At 43.7% G+C, this 17,000-nt stretch overlaps 3 protein-coding genes across 4 annotated transcripts in view; 1 reads left to right on the top strand and 2 right to left on the bottom strand.

The window, feature by feature from the left end:
* LARP7 (La ribonucleoprotein 7, transcriptional regulator) overlaps nucleotides 1-381 on the bottom strand; it is a 38,671-nt gene extending 38,290 nt beyond the window's left edge. Inside the window, exon 1 of one of the 2 annotated variants that reach the window (XM_027716813.2) lies at nucleotides 201-381. The gene's annotated coding sequence lies outside the window, so the exon portion shown is untranslated. The remainder of the gene's footprint in view (nucleotides 1-200) is intronic. The other variant, XM_039386634.1, reaches the window with a different exon arrangement.
* A 223-nt stretch (nucleotides 382-604) lies between these two features.
* ZGRF1 (zinc finger GRF-type containing 1) lies at nucleotides 605-16,750 on the top strand. Its single transcript, XM_039386637.1, has 28 exons — nucleotides 605-618; nucleotides 1,243-1,350; nucleotides 1,466-1,546; nucleotides 1,667-1,723; nucleotides 2,180-2,368; nucleotides 2,451-3,125; nucleotides 5,496-5,594; nucleotides 5,937-6,101; nucleotides 6,226-6,331; nucleotides 6,414-6,520; nucleotides 6,727-6,871; nucleotides 7,650-8,299; nucleotides 9,080-9,218; nucleotides 9,658-9,836; nucleotides 9,960-10,147; nucleotides 10,700-10,839; nucleotides 10,917-11,063; nucleotides 11,631-11,745; nucleotides 11,879-12,138; nucleotides 12,685-12,844; nucleotides 13,074-13,151; nucleotides 13,307-13,454; nucleotides 14,165-14,292; nucleotides 14,595-14,718; nucleotides 14,975-15,151; nucleotides 15,282-15,416; nucleotides 15,756-16,017; nucleotides 16,482-16,750. The coding sequence occupies exons 2-28, from the start codon at nucleotides 1,330-1,332 to the stop codon at nucleotides 16,595-16,597; spliced, it is 4,791 nt and encodes a 1,596-aa protein (XP_039242571.1). The 5' UTR covers nucleotides 605-618; nucleotides 1,243-1,329; the 3' UTR covers nucleotides 16,598-16,750.
* The window catches only part of ALPK1 (alpha kinase 1), a 46,816-nt gene continuing 45,385 nt past the window's right edge, over nucleotides 15,570-17,000 (bottom strand). The window contains exons 18-19 of the mRNA XM_039386638.1: nucleotides 16,297-16,438; nucleotides 15,570-15,986 (exon numbers count right to left, since the gene is read on the bottom strand). The gene's annotated coding sequence lies outside the window, so the exon portion shown is untranslated. The remainder of the gene's footprint in view (nucleotides 15,987-16,296; nucleotides 16,439-17,000) is intronic.

Genomic DNA, 17,000 nt, shown 5'->3' with positions numbered 1-17,000 from the left:
CATCGCCTGAGGGGACCGACCGCCCCCGCCGCGAGGGGAGCGCGAGGGGAGGGGGCAGCGCGCGAGCGGCGGGAAACACGCGAAGGGGGCGACAGCGCCCCCTGCCGCCGCCACCACCCACAGACCCGCACCCCGTTCCCAAGTCACTGACCTGCCGTCGGCACCACCCACAGACCCGCACCCCGTTCCCAGTCACTGACCTGCCGTCGCCGCCACCACCGCCGCGGAGACACTGGCTCGGCCCGCCCCGTCCGCGGCTCCTCCACCGCCGTTATCCCCGTCAGTCCCGGCGCGACGCGCTACCGAGTTCCACCGCCCCCCCCCTCTCTCCCTTTGAAGGGATGAAAAGCCCCGCGGCGGCGCCCGCGCGTGCACGGCGGCGGGGGCGGCGGGGGGCGCGCCTGGCCCCGCGCACACGTGACTTCCTCCCCCGCCGGGCGGCGCGCAGCTGTGACGTCACGCGGGGCGCCGCGGCGGGAAGTTCGAGAGGGCGGCGGCTGCCCCCGGGATCCCCGTCCCGCTCCTAATCCCCATCCCCGTCCCGATCCCGAGCCTGATTCCCATCCTGGTCCTGATTCCGGTCCTCATCCTGATTCCGGTCCTGATCCTGGTCGCTGGGTAGGATCGCGGTGTCACCGGTGGGGGGATGCGGTCGCGGTCCCTCGGGGGATGGAATCCCCCCTTGGCGCTGAAGGGGATGCTGCTGGACGAGGGGGGCTGGAAAAGGAGGCAGTGGGTTGGTTTGTTTTGCACGTCCCTGCTCCCGCGGCATTCCGCCGGCACTCACTGTAAGGGTTCGCATCCATCCAGCGGCTTTAAAGGTGGTAACTTCGTGTCCTCCAGGGATGTGCACTTCCATGGATTTTCACCTCATTAAGCAACCGTGGAGGTGGCAGCCACAAGAAACGGCAGGAATCTTTCCCCCTTTCTTCATATAAACTGTTCCTCACTCATCCAGAGGCTAGTTTGAACTTTATTTTAAGTGTTATTGCGGTCTAACGTTAAGTACATGAAGAGGTTTGCCTTCACGGGTGGCTGGTCTGCAGTCAGTTGTGTTTTAAATATAATTACTGTTTTACATGAGTTGAACATGCATGGCCAGCTCCACACCTGGCACAAAATTATTCTGGTAACAGCTTCTGGGGTATTTTTGGGTTTTCTTTTGCTGCAAGAAAAGTTCTTTTGAGGGGAAAACGGAAGTGAACTGACATGTAATTCTTTGTCCACGCGTTTCCTTCACAGCTCTGGTGAATTCTGACCATTTCCCCGCCTCTCAGGCTGTGTGAAGATGTGGATATTTGTGAAATAAATGACTGTTTTGACAAAGCAATGGCCTCTCAAGAATTTACTGTAAGTGATTTTTAACACAGCGTGCTGTTATTATTAGGAATAAATTAAAAGACTGCAGCCGCTGTATTATTCAAATATCTCCTTATTTTTCCAACATTTTGCACGTTTAAAACAGGTATTATACACTCACCAAAAGACAAAAAAAGCGAAAACGTGGCAAGATGGAGTTCTGAGGATTAGAACTGGCAGGAATCAGGTGAAAACTCAGATTTAATACTCTTGGATTTAATCCCATCTGGTACTGCTGGACTGCCAGTGCCAGTCTAGTGGCTCTGTGAAATAACTGGTTATTTAAAATCCCGTTTTTTCATTGCAGGCCACCTTGTTTGATGACAAAGGACAATGCCTGGAGAGCATTTTTATGAAATCTCAGGTATAGTTTGCTTGGAGTTGTTATTTGAATGCCTGATTGTGCTTCGTGTTTCAGGCAGAGCTTCAGACACTGGGTTGGTAACTAAAATGGCCATTTTTCTTGTTGTGGATATAAAGCTCTGCCACAGTGGAAATAATGAAAAGGGAAAACAGCTTCTTCTTTTTGACGAGTCTTATTGTTTGTCCAGAAGGTTTTATGGAATTTTATTCCTTTGGGGTAAAAGCAGTGTTATTGCAGGGATATATTAAATAAGCATAACCTGAAGATAAGTGCTGATGCTTTCGAGTCTATGTACATATATTTCTTTCTTTATATGGCATCTGTGATATACTGGGTCTAAACATCTGAATTTTTTACATCTAAGCACTTAAAAGACTATTTATTTAAAATAAATCTGTGTGTTGTTCTCCCTTACATGGCACTGTTATGTGCACCCTGCTGCTCCCTCCTTTCTAGGTGGCTGCTGGAGATAATTTAGAAAGCGAACGATATTTGATCGCGGTCGAAGCAGCCAAAGCGAGTGAAAAACCTTTGGAAGATCAGCCAAGGAGAGCGGAAGAAACTCCAGCAGTGGATAGAAATGGTGTCAGACCCGGTCTTCTGCCTCCAAGACACCTCCCTGTTGGCCTGAAGAGGAAGTTTACGGTGTGGTTTTGTTTCCAATTTTTATGTCCCTTGTTCAACGTTTGATCACAAAATGTGGATTGATTTCAAATTTCTCTCCCAGGGGTTCCAAGGGCCACGCCAAGTTGCAAAGAAAATACCAGCCGTGGAAGAGGAAGAAAAACCAACACTGTTGCCTTTATCTAAGCAGTGCCAGGGGACTTTTCCGTCCCAGTTTTATGTCACCTCTCCGTTATTTTCCACGATTCGCAAGGAGGATGCGGACACGAATCTCTCCGCAGGCTTCCAGGAAGATGGATGTAGGGATAACGACAGAGACCACGGGTCTGTCTCCTCGCTGCTTTCAGCTCCATTTCTTGACAGATGTGAGGGGACAGAGAAGCAAAGCTCTGCTCAGTTCCTGGTGAAGCCAGAATCTCCTCTCCTTACTGGGCAAACTGGCCCCGGGGCAGTGTCCCACAACATCAGGAGCACGGCACAGATCATTGCTCTTCTGAAGTCCAAACCGGCACAAGGACAGGGAGAACAAACAGCTGCACTTACAGAAAGTCTCTCCAGGTTTCAGGCATCAAAAAATGCAGATTTACGTGACCAAAAAAGCACGGCCCTGCCTGCTTTTCCGGGTGATCCTGCCAAAGGAATCGTTCCAAACACTCAGCACCTGCCTTTTGGGAAGGGAACTGGAAATGATAAGAAGGACTGGAATGCTGAAATGCCTCTGAATTCATCTGAACAGCCTTATGGTGAAGAAGCCACGGGACAGAGACACGACAAAAAGGTAAATAATTTAAGTCAAGATTTGCAGGATCCCTGCAACACAAATGGTTGCTTCCTACCTGAGTCCACCATAAGTGGAATGAGTGACAGCCAGTTTGTCCCATCCTCAGGTGACATTTCACCTTCAGCAAGTCCAGTCACCTTTGAAAACAATTCTTTTGGATACAGAGAGCAGTCAGGGACTAAGGATCTTAGGGAGAATTCATCTGTGAAGATGCAGAGTGAGCTTCAGCCAAGACAAAATTCAGAGGGAGTGCCCAGTGACCTGGAGCTCTCCGAGGATCTAACACTGACTGAAGCTGGAATTGTAAAGGAGGAGTTAAGTTTGCATGGCAAAGGGTGTAGTCCAGATGAAGAACTGATGGAGGTTAACTTTAATCTACTGGAGTCTTTTGATTTTAATGACACAGACAGTGAAGAAGTGTGTGAAAGAGATGTGAAGAAGCCCACTGAGGGAGACACGCTTTCAGAGAGCCCAGGTTGCTCTGAGGGAGGGGATGTAGCTCCAAATGCTGTGTTGAGACCTCATTCCCGCTGTGAAGGAGTGACACACAGCAAAAATGAAGCCACATGTTCAACATTTGACAGAGAGAATGAGGGAAGTGACTGCACTGGGGGTGTTTTGTCTGAGCTTTGTGAAGCCAATGTCAGAGACACCAGGAGGGTTGCAGAAGACCCTGCAAGCCAGAGCAGAACTGAAGTGGAACTTTTGGGTGGTGGACACAACATAAAAGAGGTGAATGCAAGTCAATTAAGTCTTGAAGCCCCAAGCAATAAAGAGGATCACGCTGGCTGTGCAGCACTCACCATTAATGGCACGCCACGGATGAGAAACCAGCCCTCTGATCCTGTGCCTGGGGACACAGATGTTAAGGAATGTCACCCTGAAACCAGCCTGTTTGAGGCAACTGGAAGTGTTTCAGGTATTTCTCCCAGCAGAATCCCTTCTGCCACGGACGAAGAAGGTGTCACACAGCTTGGCTGCAGGGAATCCCCAGAGGCTGGCTCAGAACACTTCTGGGGGAGTAGGAGTGATGGCATTAAACCAGGCAGTCCTTTGCTGGCTTTGTCACCAAAATCAGCTCTTGGCAGTGGCTCATTCCAATATATTGCAGGAGACCAGCAGCAGGTATTTGGCACGTCACATAAGGAAGATGCTCTCCTTTCCACAAGTTCTGTGCATCCTGTAGGAACAGGCCACTCATCTCCAGAGGAAACAGAGTTTGAAAACTCAGAGAGCATAAACACCCCTCCTGCAGCCTGCAGAGGTGAAAGAGGAGTGGCTGAAAACTCCTCAGGTCTCCCTGCTCTGGTGAATGATATTGCTCTGCTGAGGGCTCTGACTCAACACAGCACAGCTTTAGAAAGCTTGCAAAAGATGGAGGAAAATAACAGCGTGTTCTGTGAGACAGAGACTTCCCAGGAGACATTTGAACCCCTTGGGAAAGATGAAGGTTAGGTCAGCTTCTGTTTTAAAGTGAATTCTGCGTGTCTGTATCTGTTTGACCTCTGTACTCTTGTCTCTCTTGGACAATTCATGTTCAGAAATCTTCTTTTTTGAGTGATGTGTTTTATAGGTTCCCTCATGCAGTTTTTAGTGTCTAAAGCAACATTGTGAGCTCTGTGTCTTTAGTTCAGTTAAATCCTAACTGCAATTCATTGCATGGGTTGGGTTTGTAAGCCCAGTGAATACTCAGATGTTTTCACATTAAAAACCCCAACTTTTATCTGTAACTCATTATGCTTTTCCATCTCTTGTAGCTATAAAAGAGTTTACAGAAATGCCTTACTCAGAAAGTTTACAGGCACCTTCCTGTTCATACTTTGATTCTTCTGGCCTTATGGTAACCCACTTTTGACTCCATATATTTATCTGTACAAGATAAATTCATTTTCTACCGGGAATAAAATTCTTGGTATTGATTATGAAGCTGGTAATAAACAGAGGAAGTCCTCTGGCAGACCCTCTTGCCAATAAATATTCAGGAGGCCTCTTGTATGACAAGAAACTTAATGCAAATGGTAATATTTAGTTATGTTCAATATCACATTAATATGTCTGGTACTTCTCCTTCCCTACCAGTCAATTCCTAGGAATTTTAGCACTTGGGTTGAAATATATTGGGAAATCTGTTTGTGTTTGATACTTCACACAGTAATAGCCTTTTTCTTTCAGTCCATCCAAAGCTTAAAGATTTTAGGCAAGCATAAGTCCTTTATCCTGTCCTGCATTGCCCTGGCTTCCAAATAAAAAGGCTGTCATTAAAATGCTTCTTTTGTATAAACACAAGAGATTCCTTAGCTTGTATTTTCACTTGAAATGGTTATTAAATTGTTAGGCTGATGAGGTTTTGGTACTTTTTCTGTGCAGCCCAGCTCTGTGGACAGTTTATTACAGAAGACAGAGCCATATATTCAACCAGTAGCAGCAGCCCAAAGAGACCCTGGGACATGTGACTGGCAACCAAAGGTACAATTCCTGTGGAACTGAAGCATAATGAGCAGTGTTCCTTAGATGGCAATGAAATGGTTTACTATTTGTAATCTATTACAGTGAGTCCTAATAAAATTTTAACCAGTCTCATAATGGGCTTCTCATCATTTTTTAGTATATTTGTCTGTGGGAAATTTTCCAGGGAGAGTTTTGAACTGAAATTTTGAGGAAAAAAAACAGATTTTTTTTTTTTTGTTTCTCTTCTAGTTTCCAACAGATTATTTTTGTTGCATGTATTGAAGAGTACCTTTAGTGACTGTAGATAGTTCCAGAGCGATATTTATTTCCAGTTAGTGATGATTCCAATGTATTGTGTAGCCTGTTGCATTCCAAGGGCACCAAGTAAAGGGATCAGCAGCTAGTGAGATCATGGTGAGAGTTCCCTGCTCCCAGCTGGGATGGCAGCAGTACCCACATAGCGTGGACTTTGCAGCTGAGACATTTTTGTCACCCCTGTTTTCAAGCAATTCTGACTTCAGACAGGTAAAACATTAACTTGTTTTTTTTCTTCTCTGATCAGTTCCACTCTGAAAAACAGAAGAGAAGCAGTTGAATTTCTAGCAAGTTTTTGCTCATGCTTTTTTTTTTTTTTTTTTTTTTTGTAAAGTCTCCAGGTTCCAGAAGTCTTCATGGGGATGATATGGATGTTATCAGAGAAGGGAATTTTCAAATGGAGTCTGATGTGACTGAAGAGGCAAGAATAAATCAGTCTCGTAAGTGGAAGTAAAAGTTAAAAGGCAGCAACTGGCCTCAAAATTCCTGCATGACTTCTGTCCTTCACTGTGTTTTTCCTAGCACTGGCATTCCATGTGTATCCTGAAGTGCCAGCATGGACAGTGTCAGGCTCACCTTCACATTCTGCTCTGAGACAAGCACAGTGGACTTCCTGGGAACCTGGCAAGGTGTGCACTGACTGTCTTTCCTAGATATTTTCGGCTTTATTTCCTGTGCGTTCGCGGCAGTTTCTTATTTTTGAAGCTGTTTTATCTCGACTGTGAAACACACTTCAGTTGTTTAGAATGATGAGAGAGAGAACAGTGATAAAAGAGCTATAATCAAGGGGTTTTTTTCCAGTCATTCATTTAACATATTAATTCTTCACCTGTAGATTTCATCAGAGGTGACTTCCTCATTTGATCCGGATTCTACAATTTCTCCACCTTCAGGAAATGAGGAAACTACTGGAGACATCCAGGAGCCCCTGATACAAGGGATCTTACCAAGTGAACCAGACCTCCCAGATTTTGTTTTCAGTAAGACACTGCAGTTTATAATTGCACTCTTACAGTATTTTAGCTGGAAAATCTCTGAGGATTTTTGAAGCACAGCGAGTTGTGCTATGGCAGACAATTACTCTGCCAATTCTATTCTCCTGAAAGAGACCTCGGTGGAGTGATTTAGTTTTATAAAGAAAAATCAGCTTCTAAATTGGGGGAAATAAAGGCTGTAAGCTAAGCTTCTAAGTCATATTTATGGTTTTATTTAACTGCTTTTAGTTTTCTTCCATATTCAGCTGTTCTCTGACCCACTTCCAGCTGACACCTATCAATGACCGTCGCTGTTGATAATGAATTTAGTCCAAAGGATGCTTTTTGGTACTAAAACCTTCCTTATCTACGTTGTTTAGTATTAATTCACAGTTTTGGGGGTGATCTTTCTGGAAAAAGGAGCAAGTGTTAAGCTGGGTGTTTTCCAGTTGGCATCTGCCAGTGACCTACCAAAACTATCAGATTAATGGCCTCCAAAACACAACCACGTTTAAATAATTGTCTTTTATACAAGTAGAGTGGCTATAGAATGTTTTCTGAATATGGGGATGTAAAAGAATTAAAATTTAATTAAAAGAATCACACCAAAAAATCAATCATGGTGTATGGAAATTTTAGTGTGGTACTGCCCAGGCACGATCCAGGGAGCTTCCCAGTTAAAAGACAGGATGTGAAAGGAAGAACTTAAAATTCTTTTCTGCACATCTGAAGTGCCGTCCCTAAGTGCTACAAGTTGTATTTGTAAGATGTCTTTGCCCTACAGCAGGGGAGAAATCCAGCTATCCAGAGGAATGCAGCCTCCCGAGATCCAAAGGCACCGTTAAAACCCGGACTCCGTTTGTCACCCTTCCTGCCACCCAGGAGATTCCTGCCGTGGTTTATCCCACTGACAGCGAGGAGCTCCAGCAATCCTTGGGCTCTCCAGGAGGCAATTCATGCAGCGAGCCAATGGAATTTCCTAGGAGCGCTCCCGGCTCCCAGGACAGGAATTATGAGACCTCTGTGTTTGGGGAGTACGCGGAAGACGGACAAAGGGAATCTGTCCAACCCCTGCTCCCTGACGTGACTTCCCGACACAGACAAAGCAAGTGGCTGAAGTATCAAAACAGTGCTCAGAGTGACTTGATCCCTGACAGGGAAGAGACTGAGGACATCTGTGCCCAGAGCATCCTTGGAATGCTGCGGGGTGACACGGGGGAGAGCAGAGCTGGGAATCAAAGCGCTCCCGGTGCTGCCCCTCTGCTGACATCCAAGAGCTCCCCTGGGGAATGCTGTGCCAGCAGCAACCCCCCCCCGGATTGGATTTCCGAAGGGAAGTTACTTTCCCTGCACTTAAGTGGGACACCTTTGGCTGCGGCAACACAAAAGGTGTTGAGTCACCTGAGCTGCCACGCCGGAACAGGAGAGGGCCAGGTGTGTAACTCTTCAAGCAAATACAGGTCTAAGTGGCAGAAACACATTTTTCCAGCCAAAGGAACTGCATTTCTTTGATTTCCTGCAAGATATTATCAGTGCAACGGGGTGAAATGTTTCTACCTCTGTAGCAAAACAAAAGAGTCTCAGCTGCAGAACAGCAGCTGCTCGACTTTTACCTTTACAATGACCTTTGTAAAGGTAATTCCTGGGCACCCACAGTGCCAGATTTAGGTTTGTAATCGGAATGTTGATGGCAGGAAGATGAAATAAAAGCTGTTGGGCTGTTTGGTCACCTGTAATGGGTAAGAATGTGTTTTCAAGAAGGGTTTTTCTAAATTTGAAAGTCAACATTGTTTCGAAGAACTTGCTTCAAGGTGTAGTCGCTGATTTTAAAATACTACACATTTTTTCAGTTTTAACTGTGGAAAAGTAAGTTAATGGCATTGAATAAGCACTGATACCACATATACATATATATGTATGTGTGTGTGTATATATATTTAGAGAGAGAGAGAGAGAGAGAGATGTGGTTCTGCCTTCCCTAGCCTTGTTCTGCCTTTGCTATATTTTCATCTGATTAATGGGGGTTGTGTGCTCCTTCCCCTAGCACTGAAAAACATAATTTTCAGTGACATAACTTACATAATTTACAGCCTTTGGAAGTATTACTATAAATGCAGTGATCCTAAATTAGGCAGCCCAAGCTTTAGGGATAAGTTATTTTTCTCCTTCAGGGTCTTGCAAGTTTTAATGGTTTCCTTTTCTGGGTCTTTTTAGGACGTAACAATTTCTGAGTTGTCTTTTCCTAACGTGGACAAAGTGAAACATGCTCACCTCCCTAAAAGAAAGATCTCCATCCCAGCTGTGTTTCGGTCTCATCTCCACTACAAGCAGATTTTTAAAGCTGCTCTGACAGGTAAGTCTGACACCGTGTTGTGTACAAGGCTGTCGTTCTTAAACAGGGTATTCCTGAAGCTTCACCAAGCAGGATAAGAGGGACAGAAATCCTCAACATCACCCATTAGAACTGGCTGCATTTGATTTTTTTTATATGTACTGAAATATATTCAATCTATGCCCAAAATTGCAAAGACAAACCAAAAGAGCAGCACACTTCTGTTCAGCTATGTAACCTTGTGCCTGTTTTCCAGTATTTAGATTCCGAAGCTTTTTTTTTTCCCCTGCAATACATGGATTTTGCAGGTCATGTGGTTTCTCGTAGGACTCAGATTAAATATTTTGATTTAGGATGGAAATCTTCAAATGAAAATATATTTGCTTGAGCGTTGTGTGCCTGCGTAAGCGTTTTTAAGGCTCTGCTAATAATCCCTTTATTTTCTGCTTTCTCTCTCAAGAGCAACTGAACATAATGCTGTTTGAGCTGTCCCAAAGATTGCACAACGCTCTCTCCAAAGTGGACATATCATTTTACACATCAGTGAAAGATGGGCAAAGCCAGGGAAGCTGTGCTCCACTCTGCAACCACATGCACCCTGCTAAGCTGGTTATGGTTAAAAAAGAAGGTCATAACAAGGTGCTGTTTATTCCCTGTATTTTTACAGTTTTGGGGTGAAAGTGCTGGTCCTTTTTTTTCCTTTTTTTTCTCGCTTGTTTTAGTGCTCATGCTCTGTTTTTTTCCCCCCCCTCTCCTTTCCAGGGTCGTTTGTTCTATGCCTGTGACGCCCCGAAAGCTGAGCAGTGCTCGTTTTTCAAGTGGATAGAAGACGTGAACCCCACACAGGCAAAATCCAGACCCAGTGCGGTGCTCCACGACATCAAAAGCATTGGGACATACCTCAGAAGCCAAAAGATTGCCCTCTATGAGGAATGCCAGCTTTTGGTGAGGTATTCCTGAAACCCTCTTTTCTCCAGTGCCGTGTGAATTCGGGGTTTATAAATATTGCAGCAGCTCAGGATTCCAGCAGCATTTAAGAGACATTTTCACTCTGTTTAAAGAGGCTACAGTTCTGTAAAGACATGTAAGAGCCAAATCAGAGAAGGAATAATATTGATAGCAATGGCATTTCTTTTTAGCCCTGCTTACCAGCCACCTGATTAATGAAATCCCTTACAGTTGCTGCATTTGAATTCTTGTTCATTTAATCTTTACTGAGAGATTTTGATTTTTTTCTCTGCAAGACTGTAATTTTAACAGCAGAAGTTGTATCAAGGGCTATTCTGTGCTGCTTAACTGTAGAGCAAACAATGTCGTTATGGCTGAACGTGAGAGAATTTTGCAAGAGGAATGTATTTAAAACTTGTTAGTGCAAGATGATGAACAAGCACCACAATCTGTATGATTTGGTCCAGTCTGTGGAGCTTTCTTATTTTTGGTGCTGAATCCAACATGTGCCAATAAGTTTACACATGCTTTTCCTTAAAATTACAATTTCGCAGGAAAGCCTTTGAAATTCAAACCCAGAGGTACAGTAAGTTCAAGAAATTTATGAATACACCTGCCAGCTTAGATGGTGATTCCAAACCCAAATTATACCTCAAATTAAGCAAAAAGGAGCATTCTTCTCTCTACAGCAAAGGTAAGCACATCCCAAGCATCTGATTTCAGAGGTGGCAGTAGGAGCAGCTTATGAGAACTCTGTATTTTTTTTGGCAGATGATATTTGGGTGGTTTCAAAGACTCTGAACTTTGATCCCATTGATACTTTCATTGCAAGCAGTGCTTTCTTTGGACCGTCCTCCAACAGTGAAATAGAACTGCTCCCATTGAAAGGCTACAGTCCCTCAAACTGGAGATCAAACAGTGAGTTCTACACCAAATAATTCAGAATTGTGGGGAACAACTACGAAGAAATCCAGCCAGCAACGAAGGAAGAGATTAGAATTTCCCAAATCTCAGACATGGTTTAATTCACACTATTTTTTTCACTTGTATCTCTGAATATGTAATTTGAATACAGCATTTAATGCAATTAAACCTGCAGAGTAGCTGGTAAATTCTAAGTGAGGGAGGAAGAAATGAGGATAATATAAATAATGTAGAAAATAATACAATACAGAATGCAAGTTGCCTGTTATAGTGTAAATAACAGGGATATGTTGGTACTGTCCCTGAGAAAGAAAATACAATCCCAAACAACTCACTACAGAAAATATATATTTATGTAAAAAGCCATGTATTAAATCTGTGATTTTGCAAAAGTTCCTTGGTTTTGCTGTTGAACTGAGCCAAAGTTTGGGGGTTGTTTTGGTTTGGTTTGTAAATGAAAGAGATGAAGTTGGCTAATTACCCTTTTGGTACTTTATAATGATGTGAAATCTTGGCTCACTTAATTTCTTCCTACTTTTATTTTTCTGTGGCCTTTTTCAGTGTGTGTTCACGCCCTCCTGGTTTGTAATGCCAGTGGGGAGCTGGCATCCTTAAGGAATATGGAGGAGCACTTCAATCCCTCCACATTACCACTAATCCCACACCTACTAAACATGTAAGTTCCTGTTCAGTGATACTGTGGGCAGGTCATAAAACCTCAGCAGTTCAGTGTTGGGTCACTGAGAATATCAGAACCAAGAGACACAAATTATGTTGTATCACAACTTTTGACCATTTTTTGCCCTCAGGAATCGTCAGTCTGAAAATGCTCCTAGAAGAGTCAACAAAAGAAAATTTATTCCTCCTGCCATGAGCCTGAAAAGCTCCATGAGGGCTGGCCCTGTCAGCTCTGAGGTAGCCATGGGACTGGCTAAAGAGATGATCCAAAGGTTCTCCCTGAACCCGGACCAGGCGACGTCGCTGATCCACATCGCTCGGATGATGACCTCGTGTGGGAATATCAGCCCAGAGGAGGAACATCAGAGCTTCCCCATCACAATCATACGTGGTATGCAGCACATGTCTGATTAATATGCAATGCCAGGGTTAGGGAAATATCCCAGAGATGAAACGGTAGATTTGTTTCCTTCATCATATATTTACAATTTCAGGCAGACTTAAAGGCAAATTCAGCGTTGACTTATTTGAAACGTAGCCCAAAAGATGAGCTTGAATAAACTGCCTGTGTATGGAGTATCCTCTTATAATGCTGCTGTCCCCTCACCTACTTCAGGCACTTCCTGAAAATTAATTTCTGGATGAGGCCCCTCTGATAATGACCGTGACATTAGACATCTCTTCTGTCAGCACAGAGCTCCTCATCCTTGAATTTGCATTCTGCCTTTTGGAGGATTTCACAGAAGTGTTGAGTTTTTCCCTAGAAAGATCTGTACACAAAATCAGAGTGCTTCTTTCTTTTCAAATTAAACCCACTTCTTGTCACGTATCAGCTTTGCGTAATTGTAATTTTTTTTCTATTACACACTATTCCTTGCTGGTTTATATTTCCTTCTATTTCACTTGTAACTTTGGCTTTTTTCTTCCAAAATGCCAGGTGTTTTTGGAGCTGGCAAGAGCTACCTGCTGTCTGTGGTGATCTTGTTCCTCGTACAGCTCTTCGAAAGCAGCGAAGCCACGGAGGGTCCAAGGCCAACTCCGTGGAAACTTCTCATTGCTTCTTCCACCAACGTTGCCGTGGACAGGATACTGCTGGGGTGGGTCACTGAGGCTTTTACAGCCTCTTCTTCCAGAAATAACAATGCACTTACATTGGTAAAGGTCAGTGTGTTGGTATTAAAAGACTGTGGCCTGAGTTACTTCAGCTGGTTAATCGCAGGAGTTTGTGTTCTTCGGTGTTCTGATGTGCCTTTTAAAACCACTTTTAAAGCTTTCAAAGTTTCTTCTTCCATTTCTGTAACATCTGCCTTCTCTTTTTCTCTGAAGCCTGCTCGATCTTGGATTTGAGGATTTTATCAGAGTGGGAAGTATTAGGAAGATCACCAAAGCAATTCTTCCCCACAGGTAAGAAACTTTTTATGGGATCTGAAGCAATTTGGGACAAGTTAATATGTTGTTTTAAAGCACTGTTATGTATAAAGTATGATTATTTTTGTACATTTTCCCAAGCACTGTTATTTTCAGTCACTGCAATGCACGTTACAAAATCTTTTTTGAAGTTTACATGCAGGCTCAGGAAATGAAAATGAGCAGCTGAAAGAGCTGCTTGCTCTCATGAAAGAAGATTTGACTCCAGCTGAAAAAATATATGTCAGGAAGAGCATTGAGCAGCACAAACTGGGGACCAATAAAACCATCCTGCAACAGGTACAGTCAAAGAGATGGGATAAGAAAGTGGGGATTCATCGTGTCCTATCCACAAAACCCACTGTATGGAAACTGGGAATTCCCTCTCATACCTGCCAGGCTCCTAATTTTGAAAAATAAAGTGAGTGTTAGGTTTGAATCCACGGGTACAGCTTAGTGTCTTACCCGTGTAAGACTTCTCTGAATTGAACTTGCAGTTCTTTTTTAATGATGTAAGACAGAAACCCTTTTTGAACTCGACTGCCATCTGATTTAATACTGCCAACTTAGTTTTCAAGGTGGGCAGAGAAAAATTTCTCACTACATCTCGTCTGCACTGTCACCTTGAAACTAAAATTTATATAGTCATAAAGGTGAAAAGATAAAGACTGAGCTAAATCTATCCTGGAGCTGTGTATCAACCGCCAAGGACACTTCAAATATATTTTAAGCAACTTTTCATCAAAGTATTACCTTTAAAGATTACTACTCCCTGTAGGAAAATATCCTTAGTTTCTGGTCTTTCCAGTCATTTCTCCTCAGTCCTAGACTCAGAAAGTCACAGCTTGTTGTAAAGCAATTGTAACAAAGCAGATCTGAGCAGTTTGTTGAGAACCAGTGACGTGAGATAGCCCGTAGCAATTCTACTGCTATAGTTGCGTACTGCACGGAGATGAACTATTAAATGATCCTAACTTTTTGTCTCCCCATTTTCCCCCCACTTCTAAAAGGTAAAAGTGGTTGGAGTGACCTGTGCTGCCTGCCCCTTCCCCTGCCTGAACGCTCTCAGGTTTCCCGTGGTGATGCTGGATGAGTGCAGTCAGATGACCGAACCTGCTTCTCTCCTTCCCATCGCCAGGTACAGCCTTCCTTTGGTGCTCCAGCAGGGAAATAACTTGCTTAGCAGTGGCACAACCCCCTGCAAGTGCCAAACCCCACATCTTTTTAAGCACATGAACCCCGAGGTCTCGCCTTAGAGGGCAAGAAGAGTAATTTAAAATGGAGACCTGGCCTTAGGTGTTATTAAACCGTGGGAAGATGGAGCAGGGAGGCGGATGGAAAGCAGTGGGATGTATAAACACAGCACACACACTTTGGTTATGAGCAGTTCAGCCTCAGTTTTAGACCTTTTTTTCATGGGTTTTTCACATTCCCATTCAGGTTTCAGTGTGAAAAGCTCGTCCTTGTTGGAGACCCCAAGCAATTACCACCAACTATTCAAGGGTCTGAGAGTGTCCATGAGCAGGGATTGGAGCAGACCCTCTTTGACCGGCTCTGCTTAATGGTAGGTCCTGCCAACCACACCTCTGGAAAAGGTGGAGGGTGGAAACATAGGTCCTCTGAAGTCACCAGGAAAACTCTGGTTTAGATGTCAGAGGATCAGAGTTTCAGCCTTGCAAATTGAAAGGTTTGGGTTGAAGGGACCTTGAAGGTCACCTAATTCAACTCCCTGACGTGGGCAGGGACACACCTACCACCACCCACTACCCAACCCGGCCTTGAACACTTCCTAGTCACCCTTTATCCTCATTTTTTTTTAGGGACATCAAGCAATACTCCTCCGGACACAGTACCGCTGTCACCCTGCCCTCAGTGCCATCGCCAACGAGCTGTTCTACGGAGGGAACCTCAGGGATGGCATTTCCGAGGAGGACAGAACTCCTTTACTGGACTGGCTTCCAACGCTGTGCTTTTACAGTGTGAATGGCACGGAGCAGGTAAGTTCTTGGAACATTTCTTACACGTATTTCTTACATAAATAAAGTCAATACCGTAGTTTTTCCTCCATTCCTTTTTGCATTCTGCTTTGTGAGAGCTCATTTGGTAATCTTCTTCCCTCTTTTCCAGATGGAAAGAGACAACAGCTTTTCCAACACGGCAGAGGCTCACTTTGCAGTCAAGCTCATCCAGTCTCTGATTGCCAGTGGAATAGAAGGAGCTGCTATTGGTGTGATTACTCTTTATAAATCACAGATGTATAAGGTGTAGTGGATCATCAATAAAGCACTTCCTTAAATGTATTTTTTGTTTTAAACACAGGTTTCATTTCAACTAAGAAGAGTCAACTAGAAGTGAGAAACGGGTAGTTTGCCACAATTGCTCTTTTGCATTAAAAAAATACCCATTTTTTGCCTCTAAAATTAATAAAGCTATTTTAATTCAAAGAATGATTAAAAAATACATATTTTCAATTTTCCCTCCACATTGCACTGTCTAGTTTCCTAGCTCACATCTTGTGTGGGCTCAGATTTGTTGGGTGTTTTGTCAAGGCAAGTGGTTGACTCTGAGTAGCCAAACCTTCCCTGTTTCTTTTGCCCACAGATTCAGAGTTTGCTCAGTGGGGTTCACTCCGAAGCTTTTGAAGTGAAACCTGTCCAGGTGTCCACTGTAGATGCTTTCCAAGGTGCTGAGAAGGAAGTCATTGTCTTGTCCTGTGTCAGGACCAGACAGTTTGGGTTCATAGACTCGGAGAAGAGGATGAACGTCGCACTAACGAGGGCAAAGAGGCACTTGCTGATTGTGGGAAACCTGGCCTGTTTAAGCAGGAACAAGCTGTGGGGAAGAGTAATTCACCACTGCAAAGGTAATATTTTCTTTTCCGGGGTTTCTGAAACTGTGCAGCTCAGCTTCTTTAATTAAACTTTATAGTGTGTGTATATATACTACATAATAATATATAAAGTATATGGTATGCACAGCTATAAACCAGTACATTTATTGCATATAAAATGTAATTTTAAATATTTATTGCATATAAAACCTAATATATCACAGGAAAATGCACGTTGCACATTTGCAGCTTTACCTGCAAGCTGTTTTTATACTCAAAGAGTACGTTTTTAATCCAGTAAGGGGACTTTACCTACTTGGCTGACATCAAAGAAAGCATCTTGGTAGTGGCCGAGCTCTGAAGAACCACTTTCCAGGCAGAGATGTCACAGCCAGTCGATAACTCTGGGGCAAATCGATGTCAGCACTGCCGGGGGCTGGTTCCATGATGGATGCTGTAAAGAGAGATGTAATTATCCTGTTTATTGCTGATTTTAGGGCGGGAAGATGGATTACAAAATGCAAGCCAGTGCGAGCAGCAGCTAAACGACATTCTGAAGTGCTACTTGGAGGAACGGAAGGAAGAGGAGCAGAGTAAGAAGAAGGAAAAATAAAATGTGTGCCTGTTTTATTAATATTGTTTGTCTATAAAATTGCTAATTTAATATTTATTTAATGTGGCACGTTTGTTTGTATCTCACGTACTGATGCTTCTGTTTGACCCTGTGTTTACATGACTAAAACTGAATAAAGTGACTTTATCTGCTTGAGAAGTGAAATCCTTTTATGCTCACAAAGTATCTAATAGTATTAGTGTTGTGTTGTTTAGTCTGAAGAATAACGGAATTATATTTTAGAACCATTCTGTTATCTTGCGTATTTACAGATACGTCACATCCAGGAAGGAGCTTGGTTAAAACAATCAAAAGGCCCCCTTTCCAAGCTCTGGAGTGCTGGAAAGAGACTTGCACAAGGGCATGGGTTGCCAGGAGAGGGGAGAACGGCTTCGAATGACAG

The sequence above is a fragment of the Pipra filicauda genome, unplaced genomic scaffold (assembly GCF_003945595.2).
Source record: "Pipra filicauda isolate LSUMZ 115617 unplaced genomic scaffold, ASM394559v2 scaffold495_size435866_pilon, whole genome shotgun sequence".
Lineage (NCBI taxonomy): Eukaryota > Metazoa > Chordata > Aves > Passeriformes > Pipridae > Pipra > Pipra filicauda.
The sequence above is the reverse complement of the archived record's forward strand: the minus strand, read 5'-3'. Positions and strand labels throughout refer to the sequence as shown.